This window comes from Platichthys flesus, chromosome 17 (genome assembly GCF_949316205.1).
Source record: "Platichthys flesus chromosome 17, fPlaFle2.1, whole genome shotgun sequence".
In the NCBI taxonomy this organism is placed as follows: Eukaryota; Metazoa; Chordata; class Actinopteri; order Pleuronectiformes; family Pleuronectidae; genus Platichthys; species Platichthys flesus.
In genome coordinates, this window is record NC_084961.1 from 443,929 (window position 1) to 466,957 (window position 23,029).

Here is a 23,029-nt window from a genome sequence, read left to right on the forward strand (position 1 = left end):
GAGAGACATGGAACGTAGGGTGAATCTTGAGTGACAGGGGAAGTTTAAATCTTACCGCACATGATCCGCTTAATCTCGAACGGACCAATAAACCTCGGGGTCAGTTTCCGTGACTCGGTCTGGAGAGGAAGATCCTGGGATGACAGCCAAACCTTATGCCGGGGTACGGTGGCGTACAGCCGCTCGCTGATTGCGAGCAGCTGTACGGACGAGGGCTGCCGGGCCTCACGCCAGACCCAACAAACACATTGAAGGTGCTCCTGAACGGATGGCACTGCCACGTCAGTCTCCTGGGATGGGAAAGCGGAGGTTGAAAACCATTAGTAGCCATGAATGGAGACATACCTGTGGTGGAGCAGACCAGGGAGTTGTGAGCGTATTCAATCCAGGGGAGGTGTGTGGCCCAGGACGCCGGATGTCTAGCTGTAACACAACGCAGGGCCGCCCCCAGATCCTGGTTTGCCCGTTCTGTCTGGCCGTTGGTCTGCGGATGGTTACCGGAAGATAGGCTGGCCGATGCCCCCAACGCCTGGCAGAATGCCTTCCACGTCCTGGTGGAGAACTGCGGACCCCTGTCCGATACGAGTCCAAGGGAATGCCATGAAGGCGGAAGACGTGCGTGACCAGAAGGTTGGCGGTCTCAAGGGCGGTAGGCAGCTTGGGTAGTGGGATGAAGTGAGTCGCCTTGGAGATGGTCAACCACCGTAAGCATGACGGTGTTGCCTTCAGAGAGAGAGGAAAGCCTGTGATGAAGTCATCCGCCACATGCGACCAAGGGCGGTGAGGGATGGGTAAGGGACGCAGTAATCCAGCAGGAGCTTGATGAGATGCTTTGGTTCGGGCGCAGACAGAAAAGGCAGCGATGAATTCCCTGGTATCGGTCGCCATGGAAGGCCACTAGAACCGTTGTTGGATGAGGGGCAGGGTCCGCCGAAAACCAGGATGACAAGCAATCCGGAAGGAGTGTCCCCATTGCAGGACTGGAGATCTGACCACAACGGGAACAACCTGCCTGCAAGACAACCTTGTGGAGCCGGCTGGTCCTTCAGGGCCCCCTGGACCACACCCTCGATCTCCCAGCCCGCTGCTCCAACCAAACAGGCGGATGGCAAAATGGTGTTTCCCGGCGTGCCCTCCGCAGGGAGGGCAAACTGACTTGACAGCGCGTCCGGATTAATGTTCTTCGACCCCGGTCTGTAGGTCAGTGTGAACTGGAAACGCCCCAGGAACAACGCACACCGAGCCTGGCGAGAATTGAGCCTGCAGGCAGAACGGAGGTACGAAAGGTTCTTATGATCTGACCAGACAATGAACGGAAGAGTGGAACCCTCAAGCCAGTGCCTTCATTCCTGTAGCGCCAGCACGACCGCCAGCAGTTCCCGGTTCCCCACGTCATAGTTTCTATCCGCAGGTGAGAGCTGGCGGGAGAAAAAGGAACAGGGATGTTGTTTCAGGTCAGACGGGGTGCGCTGCGTGAGCACGGCCCCCACCCCGGAGTCAGAGGCATCCACCTCCACAATAAACTGTAACGAAGGGTCAGGATGAATCAACACAGGTGCAGATGAGAACAAACATTTTAGTTTAGCAAAATAACTCTCGGCCGCCGGCGACCACACAAAAGGCACTTTAACTGACGTCAGTTGGGTAAGAGGTGTGGCAATCAAAATAACATCAAGACAAACAAACACAAAACAATTCAGCATGTCCCTTAACACATCATTAATCAGGGTTTAGAACACAGCAGGGGCATTCGTGAGGCCAAAAGGCATGACTGAATACTTGAAATGTCCAAGGGGAGTGTTAAATCCTGTCTTCCACTCGTCCCCCTCCCTAATTCTCACCAAATGGTAAGAGTTGTGGAGATCCAATTTTGTAAAAATAGTTGCTTCGTGCAGGGGGCCGAACGCAGAGTTGATGAGAGGGAGAGGGTACTTGTTCTTCACTGTAATGTCATTCAGACCCCTGAAGTCTATACATGGGCGAAGCGACTTGTCTTTCTTCTCTACAAAAAAAAACCCTGTCCCCAGTGGCGAAGACGAGGGACGAATGACTCCTGTGGCTAAAGAGATCGTGACGTATGACTCCATGGCCTCTCGTTCAGGTTTAGATAAATTGTACAGTTTGCTCGAAGGATAAGGGACGTTTGGAAGCAAATCCCACAGTCATAGGGTCTGTGGGGTGGAAGAGATAGAGCCCAGTCTTTACTGAACACCTCCTTGAGGTGATGATATGCTGAGGGAATGGAGCTGACGTCCACTGGCTTGGGAGGAGAAGGCGAGGTAGATAAAGTGGATGGGATGGCGGAGTGCAAACAATGAGAATGACAAAATAAACTCCAATTAAGGATGGAAACAGTGGACCAGTCTATGTGAGGGTTATGAAGTTTTATCCATGGCAACCCTAAAACTACTGGGGAAGCTGGAGAAGGAATCAAAAAATAAGAAATAGCTTCATGATGATTACCAGATAACATCAAACTAACGGGCACAGTGCGTTGAGTGACCTGAGCTAGAAGCCTGCCATCTAAAGCAAATACCCCTCTTAGGGTGAGGAAGGAGCTGACAGGGAATGTGCACCTGAGCAGCAAAACTAGAGTCAATAAAGTTATCATCCGCCCCCGAATCCACCAGTATGGATAGAGGACGGGAGGTCTGGTCCCACGAAACAGTACCTTTTAACATAAGCCGAGGAGGAGACGAACAGAGAGAGGACTGGCTCACCAACGCTCCTCCAGGTGATGGTGAGCCCCCCCTTTTGGCAGAGATGGGCAGTGCACCCGTAGATGTCCATCCTGGCCGCAGTAGACACAGAGTCCTTGGAGACAACGACGTTGACGCTCCCGTGGAGTAAGTCTCGTCCTCCCCAGCTGCATGGGTTCCTCAGAGCCGGGATGGGAAGTTGCCGTCCGAGGAGGAATAACGTCGGGCATGACGGTGGTCGTGGAGAGGGCGTAAGCCCCCGCTGATGAGGGCTCAGATGTCCGAAACCCGGGAGGGGTGTGACTGACCCGACCGGATCTCTCCCTGCGGCGCTCGTATAGGCGAGAATCTAACCGGATTGACAGAGAGATTAGCTCGTCTAACTAGGAGGTCTCATCCCGAGCGGGTAATTTGTCTCTCATCTCGTCTCTAAGTCTCCAGAGAAACACCCCCTGAAGCGCTCGCTCGTCCCACCCGCTCTCGATTGCCAGAATGCGGAAGTCAACGGAGTGCTTGGCTACGGAGTTCTCTTCCTGATGAAGCGACTGGAGCCGGCTACCAGCCTCCTTGCTGCCCAGAGGATGATCGAAAACTTTCAAAAATTTCTTCGAAAACGAGGAAAACGAAAAACAAACCGGTGAGTTGCTATGAGACAAGTCTACAGCCCAAGCCGCGGCTTTCTCCGAAAGGAGACTCATGATGAATGCTATCCGCGACTTGTCTGTAGAATATCTGAAAAACTGCTGATCGAATACAAGGCTACACTGAAAAATAAACTCTCTACCGGACCCTGGCAGCAGTTGGAGGAGATGTTGGAGTTGGATCTGGAGCTGGAGTGGAAGACGGAGCCGTCAGCGTGGTGAGGTGAGTAGACAGCTGCTCCATCCTGCCGCCGATCCGCGCCACGTCAGTGGTAAGGTTGTTGAGAGTCTCCATCACCTCGTGCAGAGCCTGTTCGTGCTGCCCCACACGACTTCCTTGGGACGACAGAGCCAGTCTGAATTTGTCCATGTCTGCGGGGTCCATGTTTTGGCCAGATAATTCTGTTAAGGTGTGAGATAGGTTTGGACCCCAAAGCAGACACAGACGGGTAGGTTGTAGAAGAATGAACAGAGTTTATTGTAGGTAGGTAGGTGCAGGCTGGAGTGGCAGGGTGCTGGCTGGATGGGAGATCCTGGACGAGACCGAGATGAGGCGCCGAGCGGAGAGACACACAGGGATTCATCGTAGACGGAATAATCTGTCAGTGAAGTGGAGAAACGACCAGGCCTTTATGGAGGGGATGATGAGATGAGATTGGGCCCAGGTGTGTGTCGTCCGCAGCAGCAGGAGCCAGCCACGCCCCCTGCCACACACAACCTGCACAGGGAGAAGCAGTAGGGAAGGAGGAGAAACAACAAAAACACACAACAACAGAACACAATCCTCACAAAAACTTGGCTTAATCATTATACTAAGCTAAGCAAGACTGTTTATTTGATATGTGTTGTGATATTGTGTTTATAAGTTATTTGAAAGTAAGGTTCGTTTGTAATGCTCTTCACAGGCTTTCTTTGCATATCTCTCTGAATCTTGCATTTCTCAGATTTAACATCTACACAGACACACGCATATCTCTTCACCTAGTAAAACCTTCCCCCGCTATCGGTCGTAAAGCAACTTCAGAAGAAAGGGGGGGGGGAGGGTGCTATCTCTAGGTGGTCAGCGACCATTTTGAAAGCATGCTAAGGAAGGTGTGAACTTTGGACAAGCCACCATTTTGAGAGCACCCTGATTTACATAGGCACACACACTCACATACACATTTTTGTTTAGTTAATACGTGCTAGTAATTTGTGTTTTTATACTTTATTATACTCATTATAAATATTTTATTTTCACAAATGTTGTTTCATTAATGTTGCATAAGTGAATTTTGCCAACCTCTACACTGTCAAGAACTCCATAACCTTAACTGTTCTTTATATAATCTTAAATAGTAAATATTGAGATTTCTTATTGAACTAGATCTTAATCAATAATTTGGCTATCTTTTCCCTTCCTTTGAAGGCTGGTGCCCCGAGGTACCTTTAACCAAATAAAGTAATGATTAATATGAATATTTTAGATTTTAATGTTTTATATTTTATTTTGATAACTACATTTATTGAATGCTAAAGGCACACCATTCTATGGTATCACTTTTTAAGCATTATTGCACAACAGTGTATAAACCGCAGCACATTCCTCTGAGCTGGTGAAAAGAGCATCGTGTGGTGTGAGGCGTGGTGCCACCCACACAACTTCACAAGAAAAGACAATTAGTGCAATTAGCACTAATTGTCACTAAAAGTATGAGAGACTCCCTGAAGCCTCAGAGACAAGGACACATCAACAGCAGCTAGAGGATAGACAGGGGGCAGGTAGAGGACAGGTAGAGGACAGACAGGGGGCAGGTAGAGGACAGGTAGAGGACAGACAGGGGGCAGGTAGAGGACAGACAGGGGTCTATTTGAGGACAGGAGACAGACACACACACACACGCACGCACATACACACACAGGCACACACACACACAAACACACACAGACACACACACACACAAACACACACAGACACACACACACACACAAACAAACATACACATACAAACAAAGACACACAGACACACGCACACATACACAAACAAAGCCACACAGACACACACACACGCACACAAATATGCAGACACACAGACACACAGACAGACACACAGACACACACACACACACACACACACAAACACACACACAGACACACACAAACACAAACAAACACACACATACACACAAAGACACACAGACACACACACAAACACGCGGATGAGGTCCTGGCTAGCTGGAGTTGGGGTCTTGATTAACCAGCTGCCTATATAAGCTCCACTCCTGCACTCAGTCTGCGCCGGACTTTAGACTACGTTAAGTTAGTTGTCTCAGCCTAGATACAGTTAAGAATTAATATTTCTGTAAGGTCCTGTTCGTTCGAGTGCTGACTTTCTCTGTCTCCCCGCCCAGGACCAGCAGCTGGATTATTGCCCCGACTCCAGCCCCTGCCTGCCTGCCTATCTGCCTGCCTGCCAATCTGCCTGCCTGCCTGCCTGTCCGTGTTATTGGATTCCAATAAACTATATTTAACTTGACTTCCGCCTCAGCCTCTCTCTCTGCCTCTGTGCCCGAAGACTTAACAGTATAGTCTGGCCACAATGGACTTGGCAGAGCAAGCTGAGGCCCTCAGACAGGCAATGGCTCTCCAAGGAGCACAGCTGGGTCACCACGACGAGGCTCTGCATAGCATCCAGGAAAAAGTGGATCAGATCACCACCGCCCTGTCTGCTCTCATCGCCCGGCTGGACGCGGTACCTTCCCTCGCCGCTCAGGCTCCTGCTCCTGTTCAACAAGCCCCCCCAGCTGCTCAACCTGCTCCGGCTGCAGGCACTGCTGCCCCGGAACCCCGGATTCCCCCACAAGCTAAGTACTCTGGTGATCCCAACACCTGTCGCCAGTTTCTCACGCAATGTCAGTTAGCCTTTAATGCACAGCCCATTGAATATGCTAGTGATAACGCAAGAATTTCTTACCTGGTTAATTTACTCGAGGGTCGTCCGCTCAGCTTTTATAATGCCCTCTTTGAGCAACACTCCCCGCTGGCCATGTCTGCTGAGGCCTTCGCCACAGAGCTCAAGCGGATGTTCGATCACCCGATACGGGGGCAGCAAGCCGGGGAGCGGCTTTCGAAGATCCGTCAGGGAAGACTGATAGTCCGGGATTTTGTGATCCAATTCCAAAGTTTGGCAGTGGGCTCGCTGAGAGATGCCGCAGGTTCCCGTACCAGAGTCCATGCAGGTAGACGGCCTCCATCTGTCCCCCGGGGAGAAAAACAGCAGAATGAAGACCCAATCCTGCCTGTACTGTGGCCGAGCTGGTCATTTCCTGGCTAATTGTCCCGTCCGACCGGTAAAAGGTCCGGCTCGACAGTAGGGGGAGAGATATTGTCGAGCAACATCACAGTCAAAAACAAGTATCCTCTGCCTCTCATCGACTCTGCCTTTGTCCTTCTTCAAGGAGCATCCATTTTCACTACCCTGGACCTACGCAACGCCTATCATCTGGTGCGCATCAGGAAGGGTGATGAATGGAAGACAGCTTTCAACTCACCGTTAGGTCATTTTATATACTGGGTTATGCATTTCAACCTCTCCAATGCCCCAGCAGTCTTTCAAGCCCTGGTGAATGATGTGCTTGGGGACATGCTAGGTCGTTTTGTATTTGTATATCTAGATGATATTCTTATCTACTCCCGCTCTCTGCAGGAACATCAGGATCATGTTCGCACAGTGCTGCAGCGGCTTCTGGAGAACAAACTATTTGTCAAGACCGAGAAATGTGAGTTTCATGCCACCACTACTTCCTTTCTCGGTTTTGTCATCTCTCAGGGGGAGCTCCGGATGGATCCTGCCAAGGTCTGTGCTGTCGCGGACTGGCCCACTCCCACCAATCTCAAACAGCTGCAGCGTTTCAATGGCTTCGCGAACTTCTACAGGAGGTTTGTGAGAAACTTCAGCACAATAGCAGCTCCTCTGACAGCACTCACCTGCTCCTCAGTCCCATTCCACTGGACTGCTAAGGCCGAGGTGGCCTTCTCCGACCTCAAGCGCCTGTTCATCTCCTCCCCCATCCTGATCTACCCTGACCGGTCATGGCAGTTCGTTGTGGAGATGGATGCGTCAGAGACTGGGGTAGGTGGTATACTCTCTCAACGCTCTCCCGATGATAACAAGATGCATCCTTGTGCTTTCTTCTCCCACAAGCTGGATCCCCCGGAGAGGAATTATGATGTCGGCAATAAGGAGTTACTTGCTGTGGTGTTGGCGTTGGAGGAGTGGCGACACTGGCTGAGGGTGTGGAGCACCCCTTCATTGTGTGGACCAACCACAGGAACCTGTCCTATATTCAGACTGCCAAGCGTCTGAACTCTCGCCAGGCTAGGTGGGCCCTGTTCTTTGGAAGGTTCAATTTCACACTGACTTTCCGCCCATGTTCCAGGAACGTGAAGCCGGATGCCCTGTCTTACCAGTTCACGGTGGAGGAGGGTCCCGCGGAACCAGAGACCAACGTTCCTCCTTCCTGCATTGTTGCTGTCCTTACCTAACTGCCCTTTTGTCCCAGACTCTGTCTGCTCTCGGGTCCTGCAATGGGCACACGCGTCCCGCCTTAACTGTCATCCAGGGATCCACCAAACCATATTGTTCCTCAAGCGACGCTTCTGGTGGCCGACCATGGACAAGGATACTCGCTTGTTTGTAGCAGCCTGCGCCGTCTGTCCACGGAATTAGACCTCCACCAGGCGCAGTTCTGGTTTGCTCCGTCCTCTGCCGATCTCCGGTCGTCCGTGGTCCCATATTGCCCTGGACTTTGTGACCGGTCTGAGCCCCTCTGGAGGCAATACTGTGGTCCTCACGGTAATTGATCGTTTTTCCAAGGCTGCTCACTTCATTGCTCTGCCCAAATTACCCTCAGCTCAGGAGACTGCTGACCTATTGGTGCAGAATGTCTTCCGCATCCATGGTCTACCTTCAGACATCGTCTCTGACAGAGGGCCACAACACACTCCCTTACGCCTCCTCCGGTATGTCTCCCTTCCTCTGTTCCATGGGCTATGAACCCCCTCTATTTCCAGATCAGGAGGCCGAGATCACCGTCCCTTCGGTCCAGGACAATATGCGTCTCTGTCGTGGCACTTGGAGGCGTGCTCGTGCTGCCCTGCTCCGTACTTCCTCCAGGACTCAAGACCAGGCCAATCGTCGCCGTGCCCCAGCACCCGCTTATGCTCCAGGGCAAAAGGTATGGCTCATCTCCAGAGATCTTCCTCTTCAAGTGAACTCTAGGAAACTTGCTCCCCGGTATGTTGGTCCATTTGAAGTAGAGGCTGTCGTGAACCCCTGTGCTGTCCAGCTGAAGCTCCCTGCCTCCTTTCGTAGGATTCACCCCACTTTTCATGTGTCCCAGTTAAAAACAGTGCAGTCCAGTCCCCTCTCTTCCCCTGAAGCTGCCCCCCCCGGTTGGTGGACGGCGGTCCCATTTACACAGTGCGGCGCATCCTTGATATGGGGCGCCTGGGGCGTGGCTTCCACTAATTGGAGGGCTATGGTCCAGAGGAATGCTGTTGGGTTCCCCGGCAGGACATCTTTGACCCCTCTGTCATCACGGACTTCTGCCGGGATCACCCAGACCGGTTCTTGAGGGCGCCAGGTGATACCCGTAGAGGGGGAGGTTCTGTCATGGCCCCTGCCTCACCTGCCTTCTAGTTTCTCTCTTTCTCTTTCTCTCTCTCTCTCTTTCTCTCTGTCTCGCTTGTGTGTGCAGGTGGCGTCGCTAATTGCGGATGAGGTCCTGGTGTGCTGGAGTTGGGGTCTTGATTAACCAGCTGCCTATATAAGCTCCACTCCTGCCCTCAGTCTGCGCCGGACTATAGACTACGTTAAGTTAGTTGTCGCAAAATAGATATAGTAAAAAATTAAATTTTTACGTTAGGACCAGTTCGTTCCAATGCTGACTTTCTCTGTCTGCCCGCCCAGGACCAGCAGCTGGATTATTGCCCTGACTCCAGCCCCTGTCTGCCTGTCCATGTTATTGGATTCCAATAAACTATATTTAACTTAACTTCCGCCTCAGCCTCTGTGTCCGAAGCCTGGCCCTAACACACACACAAACAAACACACACATACAAACACAAACACACACAAACACTCACGGACACACACACACACACAAACAAATACACACATACAAACAAAGACACACAGACACACACACACACAAACAAGGACACACAGACACACTCACCCACAAACACCCACAAATGCAGACACAGACACAGACACACACACACACACACACACACACACACACTCAAACACAAACACACACAGACACAGACACACACACACAAATAAACATACACATACAAACAAAGACACACAGACACACACACACACAAACAAAGCCACACAGACACACACAAAGACACACACACACATACACACACACAAATGCAGACACACAGACAAACACACACTCACACACACACACAAAAACAAACACACACAGACACACACAAACAAACACACACATACAAACAAAGACACAGACTCACACACACACACACAAACTAAGACACACAGACACACACACACATACACACACACACACACACACACAATAATTAAATCCTTGTCTCTGTTATTAAAATGTTTCCATGCATCACAACTATCAAGCAGTTACGTGGAGCCTCGCCTGCGTAGAAGAACAATTAGATAAATGTTCTAAACTTAAACATAAGTTGCAGATATCAAAGGGACGATCATAACAAAGGTCAACAACAAATCATCAGTTTTAATTAATGGGTTCATCTCAAAATGTCACTGGACAAGTTTCACCTGAGTTAACGACTCTGAGTAAGCATCCACACACCTAGCGTCCAAGTACGTGAAGGGGAGGGACGTCTCTGGCTCTGACATCATCATGATCGTCACTCATTCGCGGTTCCTGCTGCATCTTGGTATATATATACAGGGTGAAGAGACGAGGACAGACAAGGACAAAGTCAAAGAAGAAGAAGAGACAAAGAGAGAGAGCTACTGCAACTGTCAAGGAAACATCGTCACTTCAACATCTGAGTGAGTATTTCACTTATGATTCAGTGTTTTTTGTGATTTCATTTCATTTTAAATGTTTATTTAGCTTTTATGTGTAATATGTGCATATGACCAGTGTTGCCACAGTTTAACTTACTTTACAGATTACTTGATTTTAAAAGTAAATTAGTTACTTTACAGATAACTTGATTTTAAAAGTAACTAAGTTAGATTACAAGTTACTTTATTAGTTACATTCAGCAGCTGCGACAACACCCCCGCCGCCTCAACAAAAAAATGACAACCGGTTTTGCCAACACTCACTTTATTAGAAGCCGCCAGAGGGGCCCCCCGCGTGAACGGAGGGTTCCCCCAGCGGGCGTGAGGTGATCCGCTAGACGGGACCGACAAGCGTCCAGGGTCGCCGCCGCCGACCGCCGTATCGGTCCCCTGAAACCGGCCCCCACCAGCGACACCGTGAGGCGGACGAGGACCTCCCCCCCCCAAAAAAACATTGAGGCGTGCCGCACACCGAGCCTCCGGCGGAGTGGAGAGGAGGGCGACTGGGCGACTGCACCCCCAGCCAGGGCACGTGCCTAGCAGTTTAACCACAAACACCAGAAGAGTAACTCACAGTGATTTGGACAAGTAACTTTAATCTGATTATTGGTTTGGAAATAATTACGCGTTAGAATACTCGTTACTCAAAAAAGTGGTCAGATTAGAGTAACGCTCTACTAAGTAATGCGTTACCGGCGTCCCTGCATATGACCCTGTTCCTGTCATGGTCTCTGTTACTGTGGGTTTTGGGTTTGATTCAATGTCTCATAAACCCACAGCACCAGTCACAGCTGGAATGTGGCCGACAGCTTTATAGAGTGAAATCATTTGAAATGAACATGATCCGATGTAGTTCAAGAGAAGTACAGAGGGTTTTTAGTCAAATCAACTGTATACGAGACTTTCACGCTGATAATATTTATTGTTCTAACAATATTCATGAAGATATTAACAGTATCTTTTCAACTACTTCATTCTCTCACAGATGATGGTCAGATTCAGTTTTGGAGAGGAAAGCCGAGGAGAACAGAGAGCATTCAAAATGATCGCCAAGACTTTTCTCTTTGTTGTGATACTGATTGGTAAGTTAAGATTTATATGTATTTAAATTGGAAACTATGAACTCTGAATTATATGAATGAATTCTTACCATACTCTTAAAACACAGGGCAACCATCAAATAGTCAAACAACAGCACCCACAGAAAAACAAACTGCAGCAATTATCGCGTCCACGTCAGCAGCAGCAGCAGCAACTGCAGTGGCAGCCTCAACAGCAGCAGTCAGTGGAGCAGCACCCAAAGAATTAGAAGCTGCCATAACCCAGGCACGAGCAGCAGCTCGAGCTGCCACCTTAGCAGCAGATGGAACAGCATCAGTATCCCTGGCAGTAGCAGCAGCTGAAGACGCTGCAGAGGCAGCAGAAGCAGTAGCATTAGCAGCCATTCAAGCAGCAGCAAGTGCACCTGCATCAATTACAGATGTAATGGCAAATATAGCCAAGGAATCATCAAAAGCAGCAAAGGCTGCAAAGGCAGCAGCAACAGCAGCAAAAGCAGTCAACGAGGCAGCTTCAGCAGCAGCATCTCAACAAGCATTGATGGAAACAGCAGAAGCTGCCAAAGAAGTGGGGAAATCCTCAAACGATGCATTGGCGACATTATCAGCAATCCCCGCAGAAAAAGCAGCACAAATGACAGAAGAATCACGTTCAGCAATAGCAACAGCAGAAACAGTGGCAGACATCGCAGGAGCAACAGCATTGTCAGTAGAATCAGTAGTAAAGGCAGCAACAGCAAACAACTCTGAAATAATGAAATCAAGTACAAATGCAGCAGCAAGAAGTGCAACAGCAGCAGCAGGCGTTCAGCTTTCACTGGTATCAGGGACAAATGTAACCCCATCTACAGCAAGCCCCACACCAGGCAGCACTGCAGCATCAACCTTGGCAACTAAAACAACAACAACAACAACAACAACAATAATAACAACAACAACAACAGCAGCACCTGTAGAAGTTAAAGCAAAGGAAACTGCAGTCGTGGCGTCAACAGCAGCAGCAGCAGCAGCGGCAGCAGCTGCCTCAGCAGCTGCGGCAGCTTCTGGACCAGCAGCATCCACAGCAGCCAGGAATGCAGCAGTAGCTGCAAAACAAGCAGCAAAGGCTGCTGCATTAGTTGCAGCAGGGGCAGCACCAGTGGAAACAGCAGCTGCAGCAGCAAGAAAAGCGGCTGAAGCAGCAGATCTGGCAGCACAAGCAGCCGTAGACGCAGCATTAAAACAAGGAACAGCAGGACAAACGCAGCAAGCAGCGCTGATAGCAGCATCAGCAATTAAGTCGGCAAATGCAGCAAAAACAGCAGCAGCAGCAGCAACGTCGGCAGCAGCTGCAAACGCAAATCCAGCAACAATCTCAGGAGCTGCTGAAGCTGCCAGATCAGTGGCCACAGCATCAAAAGAAGCAGTAGAACAGCTGCAGGACGTTTTATCACAGGCCACAGGCTCGACCGCAGCAGAGAAAGCAGCGATAGCAGGGGCACAGGCAGTGGCAGAGATGGCACAGGCAACAGCAGCAGTAGCCACAACAGCAGCGGAAACAGCAGAAGACGCAGCATCAGCAACATCTGCAACATCCGCGGCAGAACTCACAGCAATAATGACATCAGCAGCACAAGGGGCGGTGACATCGGCCTCAGCCGCAGCAACAGCAGCAGAGGCCCTCGCTGACCAAAGCAACGCAGCAGCAGCAGGTGGATCTGGATCTGGGTCTGGGTCTGGGTCTGGATCTGGATCTGGGTCTGGGTCTGGGACTGGATCTGGGACTGGATCTGGGTCTGGGTCTGGATCTGGATCTGGAGCTAGTTCTGGGTCTGGGTCTGGAACAGGATCAAATCCAGGAAGCAACACAACAGGAGCTGCGAGCTACCATACGATCAGCCTGGTTTCTGTGGGGATCTCCGTCATCGCTGCTCTGCTTCTGTGAGGAGCAACATGACGCAGCTGCTGCACTGAAGGACTGACACGCTCAATTGTAGAATATCAAGATGTATTTATTCCTTTATTTTATCTCCAATTCATCGTGTGTGTACCAAAATTATACCATTTTATATTTGTCTTTGACAGGTCAGAAAAGTTGGATCAAAGGAAATGAGAAAGGGAACAATGATCAATATTTGAATAATCACTAATCAGTAATAGAGTTATTCAACTCTTTAAATGGCTGTAAATTATCCTATTTATTATCCTATTTATTGTGAGCATGGTTTGTACTGAATGAAACTGTTGTTATTCTATAGTTTATTGCAATTCATATTCGTAATTGTGACGGTTTTTGATTATAAATTAAAACAGCTGCTCTTGATCTAATTCATGAAAGAATGTGATTATGTCTCCATCAATAAATGAACAATTACTGCATTTTGCTTTGATCGTTGTTTTCTTTGCCAAGCAGCTCAAGCCCATCGAGGTTCCTCTGCCTTTAATATGTGTTGAAAAACATTTGGTGAAGTTTTGGGCTTTTAAATAAAAAGTACAATGATTACGGTTTATAAATATGGGGTGCCGTTTGTAAAGCTAATCACGCTGAAAAATAACAGCAACATTTTGTCACATATAGCTTCAAACCATGTTTAAAAAAATGGTGTACATTTTTTGAGTCACTTTTTTGCACATTTACAACAATATTTGTCAACTATACACTATACACAAAAAAATCAAAGTACTCTTCAAATAAAGTTCTCCAAACGTGATTGTTATTTTATGTAGTTAATATCACGATAATCCATGTCCAAGAGGCCATTTCCCCGGATAAGATTTATTCGTTATTTCCCACTATAAACACACTCTGACCTCCTCAAGCTTTTATTTTGTTTATTCCTTTTACCGGCATTTGAATATATTAGTTAAATATTTAGTTTCACCCGAAACATTTACATTTAACATTTGGATTTAGATTTAGATTTAACGTTTAGATTTAACATTTAGATTTAGATTCAGATTTAACATTTAGATTTGTATTTAACGTTTAGATTTGAATTTAACATTTAGATTTCGATTAAACATTTAGATTTCACATGTAGATTTCGATTAAAATTTAACATTTAGGCTTAGATTTAGCATTTAGATTTAACATTTAACATTTAAGTGTGGAACCGTCACCTTATCGTGGTGGAGAGGTTTGCGTGTCCCTATGAACCTGAGGGCTGTGTTGTCTGGAGCCTTGTGCTCCTGGTAGGGTCTCTCATGGCAGAGTGGTCTCAGGTGAGGGGCCAGACTAAGAATGGTTCAAAAAACCTCAATGAATAACGGAAAAAGAGGAGATGTGACCCGGCCCGGAGGAAGCCCGGGGGCCCCGTCTGGAGCTAGGCCCAGACGGAGGGCTCGATGGCGAGCGCCTGGTGGCCGGGTTTGCCACGGAGCCCGGTCGGGCATAGCCCGAACAAACTACGTGGCACCCCCCTCTCTTCATCCCATGGGCCCACCACCTGTGGGAAGACCCGTTGGGGTCGGGTGCGCAGCCACATGGGTGGCAGCGAAGGTCAGGGGTCTCGACGGACCAGACCCGGGCGGCAGAAGCTGGCTCTGGGGACGTGGAACGTCACCTCGCTGTGGGGAAAGGAACCGGAGCTTGTGAGGGAGGTGGAGCGCTATCAGTTAGATCTGGTGGGGCTTACCTCCACGCACAGTCTCAGCTCTGGTACCGTACTCCTGGATAAGGGTTGGACTCTATTCTTCTCCGGAGTTGCCGAGGGCGTGAGGCGCCGGGCGGGTGTGGGGATACTCATAAATCCCCGGCTGAGCGCCGCGGTGTTGGAGTTTACCCCGGTAGACGAGAGGGTCGCCTCCCTACGCCTAAGGGTTGTAGGGGGGAAAACTCTGACTGTTGTTTGTGCGTATGCTCCAAACAGCAGCTCAGAGTACTCGGCCTTCTTGGAGACCCTGAATGGAGTCCTGTATGGGGCTCCAGTAGGGGACTCCGTACTTCTGCTGGGTGACTTCAACGCCCACGTGGGCAACGATGGAGACACCTGGAGAGGCGTGGTGGGGAGTAACGGCCTCCCTGATCTAAACCCGAGCGGTCGTTTGTTATTGGACTTCTGTTCTAGTCATGGATTATCCATAACAAACACCATAGGCCGAAGATCAATGATCGATTTTGTGATTGTGTCCTCTGATCTGAGGCCGCATGTTTTGGACACTCGGGTAAAGAGAGGGGCGGAACGTCTGGAGGAGGCCCCCGTCCTAGGTATCTTCAACTCACACCTCCGGCGGAGTTTTTCTGGCATTCCTGTGGAGGTTGGGGGCATTGAGCCAGAGTGGGCGGTGTTCAAAGCCTCCATTGCTGAAGCTGCGGTGGCTAGCTGTGGCCTCAGGGTCTTAGGCTCCTCAAGGGGCGGTAACCCTCGGACACGCCTATTCAACATCGCGTGGGAGTCGGGTACAGTGCCAAAGGAGTGGCAAACCGGGGTGGTGGTTCCCCTGTTCAAAAAGGGAGACCAGAGAGTGTGTACCAATTACCGGGGTATCACACTTCTCAGCCTCCCTGCTAAAGTCTACTCCAAGGTGCTGGAAAGGAGGGTTCGGCCGATCGTCGAACCTCAGATTGAAGAGGAACAATGCGGTTTTCGCCCCGGACGTGGAACTACGGACCAGCTCTTCACTCTCGCAAGGATCCTGGAGGGGGCCTGGGAGTATGCCCATCCAGTCTACATGAGTTTTGTGGATCTGGAGAAGGCGTATGACCGGGTCCCCCGGGAGAAACTGTGGGAGGTGCTGCGGGAGTATGGGGTAAGGGGGTCTCTCCTCAGGGCCATCCAATCCCTGTACTCCCAAAGCGAGAGCTGTGTTCGCTTCCTTGGCAGCCAGTCAGTTTCGTTCTCAGTGGGTGCTGGTCTCCGCCAGGGCTGCGCCTTGTCACCAATCCTGTTTGTGATATACATGGACAGGATATCGAGGCGTAGTCGTGGTGGGGAGGGGTTGCAGTTCGGTGGTCTGAGGATCTCGTCACTGCTTTTTGCGGATGATGTGGTCCTCATTGGATCATCGGCTTGTGACTTTCAGCACTCACTGGATCGGCTGGCGGCCGAGTGTGAAGCGGCTGGGATGAGGATCAGCACTGCTAAATCTGAGGCCATGACTCTTAGCAGGAAACCGATGGATTGCTTACTCCGGGTAGGAAATGAGTCCTTAGCCCAAGTGAAGGAGTTCAAGTACCTCTGGGTCTCGTTCGCGAGTGAGGGTACTATGGAGCCGGAGAATCGGAGCAGCGGGGGCGTTATTGCGTTCGCTTTACCGCACTGTTGTAACGAAAAGAGAGCTGAGCCGCAAGGCAAAGCTCTCGATCTACTGGTCGATCTTCGTTCCTATCCTCACCTATGGTCATGAGGGCAGGGTGATGACCGAAAGGACGAGATCGCGGGTACAAGCGGCCGAGATGAGTTTTCTCAGAAGGGTGGCTGGCGTCTCCCTTAGGGATAGGGTGAGAAGCTCAGCCATCCGTGAGGAACTCGGATTAGAGCCGCTGCTCCTTTACTTAGAAAGGAGTCAGCTGAGGTGGTTTCGGGCATCTGGTAAGGATGCCCACTGGGCGCCTCCCTTGGGAGGTTTTTCAGGCACGTCCAGTGGGGAGGAGACCTCGGGGAAGACCCTGGACTAGGTGGAGAGATTATATCTCAACACTGGCCTGGGAACGCCTCGGGATCCCCCCGTCAGAGCTGGTCAATGTGGCCCGGGAAAGGGAAGTCTGGGGCCCCCTACTTGAGCTGCTCCCCCCGCGACCCGACCCCGGATAAGCGGATGACGATGAGTGATGATGAGATGAGTGAGTGAGTGTAACATTTAACATTTGGATTTAAATATTTTAAATATCTCTAAGTTGACAAATCTACTGTTGTAAATGTGTAAAAAAGTGACTCTCAAAAATTCACACCAGTTTTTTAAACATAGTTTGAAGCTAAATGTGACAAAATGTTGCTGTTGTTTTCAGCGTGAGCAGCTTTACAAACGGCACCCCATATATAAACACAATTTTTGTAAATAGAGCATAAACATGAACAATTATTTAAGAGGAAGAAATTAATTAAAAACTGATATATCCTCTGTCTGAGTGGCTTCAGCTGCTTCTGAGATGTTACATTCATCATAACATGAGGTCCCTCACCTGGCTCCCAGGGGCCCCCTCTCATCTCTGGGGCCCTCTCATCTTGTGGGGCCCCCACTCATCTCGGGGCCACTGGACTGGCTCTGCTCAACCAGCTCAGATCAACTTCAGCTCAACCAGTGTGTTGTGCAATAGGTAGACTTGATGTTGGCTAATTTCTAATAATCATTTAATATGATAACAATAATAAAAGTATTTATTAAAAATAATAAAATTAATTAAAATGATAAAGTTATCAACTAAGAATAATGAAATTATTAATGAAAAACAGTACAATTATCAATTAAGATTAATACATTCTGTAATTATAATCTATAAAAGACAGGGCCCCACCCTGGTATCAGGGACCAACAATCATGTTAAGGTTGAGTGAAGGTTTGGACCCCAAAGCCGACACGGACGAGATGCTGGTGGGTAAATGAACAGAGTTTATTTGCAGAAGAGGTAGATGCCAGCTGGAGTGGCAGGGTGCTGGCTGGCTAGGGGATCCTGGTAGAGAAGAGGATGAGGAGCCGAGCGGTGAGGCACAAGAAGGTTCTGGGTTGAAGAAAAGCACAAAGGTTAGAGTACATCCAAGGGACACGAAGGTTGAGAGTTCTGCAGCCCAACTGCTACCATAGTAGACGGAATAATCTGGCGTCGAAGAGGTGAGACGACCATGTTTATATGGAGGGGATGATTAGATGGATTGGGAGCAGGTGTGCCTCGTTCTGCTGCAGCCAGGAGCCAACCAGGCCCCCTGCCACACACAACTAACAGCAAAAACTACACAACAAAAAACAAAATCACCACAAATCAAATGTAAAGAACAATCTCATTTAGATCTAGTTCAATTATAAATCTCAATATTTACTATTAAAGATTATATAATGAACACTGAAGGTTATGGAGTTCTTGACAGTTTAGAGGTTTTCAAAATTCATGCATGCAACATTAATGGAAAAACATTTGTGAAAGTAAAACATTTATTATGAGTATAATAAAGTATAAAAACACAAATTACTAGCACGTATTAACTAAACAAAGATGTGTATGTGAGTATGTGTGTGCCTATGTAAATCAGGGTGCTCTCAAAATGGTGGCTTGACCAAAGTTCACACCTTCCTTAGCATGCTTTCAAAATGGTCGCTGACCACCTAGCGATGGCCCCACCCCCTTCTTCTGAAGTCCCGCAGGAGATCGAGTTCGCTACTAGGAGTTTGGCAGAGCTTGAGTTGCGAGGAGGTTTCTTTGGTGAGATGAACTGGAAGCTGCAACTTTGTGCTCCTCTCGAAGAGTTGGATGGGAAGAGAAGATACGAGCTGGAGAAACCAGGCTTCTCCCCACGGCCATGCAGGAAAAGAGGCTGGCAGCCATCGTCTGTGCAGGGATTGTAGAAAGAGATAGAAGAGAGTGAGACATCGCCTTATACTGGCCGGGGACCTCAAAGGTCATGGGGTCCAGAGTGACCAATAGAAGTTGACCCTTTTGTCTCTGGTAGCTTTTCACACCTCTGTGTGAAGTTGAGGCATCCTGAGAGACTGAGTTCCCTTTGCACTGGCTTTGTCCGGATCCCAGGACATGCGGATTCAGGCTTTTGCTTACCCATATAGGCCGAAGCGGAGGCCTTTGGTTTCACAAAAACCATGTCCCAACAACGTTCACATGTTAATGCCTCACTTTTAATCATCAAATTCTGATCAAATTAAATGTAAAGTCTTCCTAATGAATGAGAACTTTAACTTTTTAATACTTTTACTTAGTTAAGAGTTAAGTCTCGTCCACATTCTGGTTTTCTATTATTTTCGATCAAGTGAGTGAAGCGAGTGCTTTATCCACCACTGAGAACAATACGTACGTAATAAACTTGTAACTGGGTGTATGATCTATAATGTCTATGTTTGACTATTAATAATAATTATCTCTGAAACATATTTTCCAGAGGTTCAGCTCGGTCACATCTCTATTATCTGTCATTGTGTATAAATCACAGCACATTCCTCTGAGCTGGTGAAAGGAGCATCATGTGGTGTGAGGCGTGGTGCCACCCACACAACTTCACAAGAAAAGACAATTAGTGCAATTAGCACATTCCAAGAACGAGAGACTCCCTGAAGCCTCAGAGACAAGGACACATCAACAGCAGCTACAGAACAGACAGGGGGCAGGTAGAGGACAGACAGGGGGCAGGTAGAGGACAGACAGGGGCATGTAGAGGACAGCTAGAGGACAGACAGGGGGCAGGTAGAGGACAGACAGGGGGCATGTAGAGGACAGAAAAAGAGCAGATAGAGGACAGACAGGGGGCAGGTAGAGGACAGACCAAGGGCAGGTAGAGGACAGACAGGGGCAGATAGAGGACAGCTAGAGGACAGACAGGGGGCAGGTAGAGGACAGACAGGGGCATGTAGAGGACAGCTAGAGGACAGACAGGGGCATGTAGAGGACAGCTAGAGGACAGACAGGGGGCAGGTAGAGGACAGACAGGGGGCATGTAGAGGACAGAAAAAGAGCAGATAGAGGACAGACAGGGGGCAGGTAGAGGAGAAACAGGGGGCAGATAGAGGACAGACAGGGGGCAGATAGAGGACAGACAGGGGGCAGATAGAGGACAGACAGGGGGCAGATAGAGGACAGACAGGGGGCAGATAGAGGACAGACAGGGGGCAGATAGAGGACAGACAGGGGGCAGAAAGAGGGCAGATAGAGGACAGACCGGGGGCAGGTAGAGGACAGACAGGGGGCAGATAGAGTTCAGACAGGGGGCAGATATAGTACAGACAGGGGGCAGGTAGAGGACAGACAGGGGGCAGTTGGATAACAGACAGGGTGGCAGATAGAGGACAGACAGGGGGCAGATAGAGGACAGACAGGGGGCAGTTGGAGAACAGACAGGGGGCAGATAGAGGACAGACAGGGGGCAGTTGGAGAACAGACAGGGGGCAGATAGAGGACAGACAGGGGGCAGATAAAGGAGAAACAGGGGGCAGATAGGATAGAGGACAGACAGGGGGCAGATAGAGTACAGACAGGGGGCAGTTGGAGAACAGACAGGGGGCAGATAGAGGACAGACAGAGGACAGACAGGGGGCAGATAGAGGGCAGGTAGAGGGCAGACAGGGGGCAGATGGAGGACAGGAGACACAAGCAAAAATACACAAACAACGATACACAGACATACACACACACACACCACACATACACACACAAACACATACATGCACACGCACACACATAAACACACAAACGCACTCAAACAAACACACGTAAACACACACATACACACAGAAAAACATACAAACAGACACACACTCAAACAAACAAGTACACACACAAGTACACAACAAACACAAACACAAGCACAAACACACTAACACACACACACAACACACACACAAACACAGACACAAACACACACACACATACAAACAATGATACACACATACAGAAAAAGACACACAGACACACACACACAATAATTGAATCCTTGTCTCTGTTATTAAAATGTTTCCATGCATCACAACTATCAAGCAGTTACGTGGAGCCTCGCCTGCGTAGAAGAACAATTAGATAAATGTTCTAAACTTAAACACAAGTTGCAGATATCAAAGGGACGATCATAACAAAGGTCAACAACAAATCATCAGTTTTAATTAATGGGTTCAATCTCAAAATGTCACTGGACAAGTTTCACCTGAGTTAACGACTCTGAGTAAGCATCCACACACCTAGCGTCCAAGTACGTGAAGGGGAGGGACGTCTCTGGCTCTGACATCATCATGATCGTCACTCATTCGCGGTTCCTGCTGCATCTTGGTATATATATACAGGGTGAAGAGACGAGGACAGACAAGGACAAAGTCAAAGAAGAAGAAGAGACAAAGAGAGAGAGCTACTGCAACTGTCAAGGAAACATCGTCACTTCAAAATCTGAGTGAGTATTTCAATTATGATTCAGTGTTTTTTGTGATTTCATTTCATTTTAAATGTTTATTTAGCTTTTATGTGTAATATGTGCATATGACCAGTGTTGCCACAGTTTAACTTACTTTACAGATTACTTGATTTTAAAAGTAAATTAGTTACTTTACAGATAACTTGATTTTAAAAGTAACTAAGTTAGATTACAAGTTACTTTATTAGTTACATTCAGCAGCTGCGACAACACCCCCGCCGCCTCAACAAAAAAATGACAACCGGTTTTGCCAACACTCACTTTATTAGAAGCCGCCAGAGGGGCCCCCCGCGTGAACGGAGGGTTCCCCCAGCGGGCGTGAGGTGATCCGCTAGACGGGACCGACAAGCGTCCAGGGTCGCCGCCGCCGACCGCCGTATCGGTCCCCTGAAACCGGCCCCCACCAGCGACACCGTGAGGCGGACGAGGACCTCCCCCCCCCCAAAAAACATTGAGGCGTGCCGCACACCGAGCCTCCGGCGGAGTGGAGAGGAGGGCGACTGGGCGACTGCACCCCCAGCCAGGGCACGTGCCTAGCAGTTTAACCACAAACACCAGAAGAGTAACTCACAGTGATTTGGACAAGTAACTTTAATCTGATTATTGGTTTGGAAATAATAACGCGTTAGAATACTCGTTACTCAAAAAAGTGGTCAGATTAGAGTAACGCTCTACTAAGTAATGCGTTACCGGCGTCCCTGCATATGACCCTGTTCCTGTCATGGTCTCTGTTACTGTGGGTTTTGGGTTTGATTCAATGTCTCATAAACCCACAGCACCAGTCACAGCTGGAATGTGGCCGACAGCTTTATACAGTGAAATCATTTGAAATGAACATGATCCGATGTACTTCAAGAGAAGTACAGAGGGTTTTTAGTCAAATCAACTGTATACGAGACTTTCACGCTGATAATATTTATTGTTCTAACAATATTCATGAAGATATTAACAGTATCTTTTCAACTACTTCATTCTCTCACAGATGATGGTCAGATTCAGTTTTGGAGAGGAAAGCCGAGGAGAACAGAGAGCATTCAAAATGATCAACAAGACTTTTCTCTTTGTTTTGATACTGATTGGTAAGTTATGATTTCTATGTATTTAAATTGGAAACTATGAACTCTGAATTATATGAATGAATTCTGACCATACTCTGAAATGGAAACAGCATCCACCAGCCAGACAGCAGAAGGAAGCCTGAAGCTCCGCTGTCCCAGAAGTGAAAATTCAAGTGCCACGACATCCACCACAGCTGGTCCCACAGCTGGTCCTACAGCTGGTCCCACAGCTGGTCCTACAGCTGCTCCTACAACTGGTCCCACAGCTGGTCCCACAACTGGTCCAACAACTGGTCCCACAGCTGGTCCAACAACTGGTCCCACAGCTGGTCCCACAGCTGGTCCTACAGCTGGTCCAACAACTGGTCCCATAGCTGGTCCTACAGCTGGTCCCACAGCTGGTCCCACAGCTGGTCCAACAACTGGTCCCACAGCTGGTCCAACAACTGGTCCCACAGCTGGTCCCACA

The 23,029-nt window shown here is 48.9% G+C and overlaps 1 protein-coding gene across 1 annotated transcript; it reads left to right on the forward strand.

Annotated features, from left to right (window-relative positions):
• Positions 1-10,311: 10,311 nt before the first annotated feature.
• On the forward strand, positions 10,312-13,895 carry LOC133972241 (uncharacterized). Its single transcript, XM_062409585.1, has 3 exons — positions 10,312-10,392; positions 11,396-11,492; positions 11,579-13,895. Exons 2-3 carry the CDS (start codon positions 11,396-11,398, stop codon positions 13,390-13,392), a joined length of 1,911 nt encoding a protein of 636 aa, XP_062265569.1. The 5' UTR covers positions 10,312-10,392; the 3' UTR covers positions 13,393-13,895.
• Positions 13,896-23,029: the final 9,134 nt, after the last annotated feature.

Coding starts and splice junctions, on each gene's coding strand:
- LOC133972241 (XM_062409585.1), top strand. CDS start 11,396: ATGATGGTCAGATTCAGTTTTGGAGAGGAAAGCCGAGGAGAACAGAGA. Junction 11,493..11,578: donor CTTTGTTGTGATACTGATTG/GTAAGTTAAGAT, acceptor CTTAAAACACAG/GGCAACCATCAAATAGTCAA.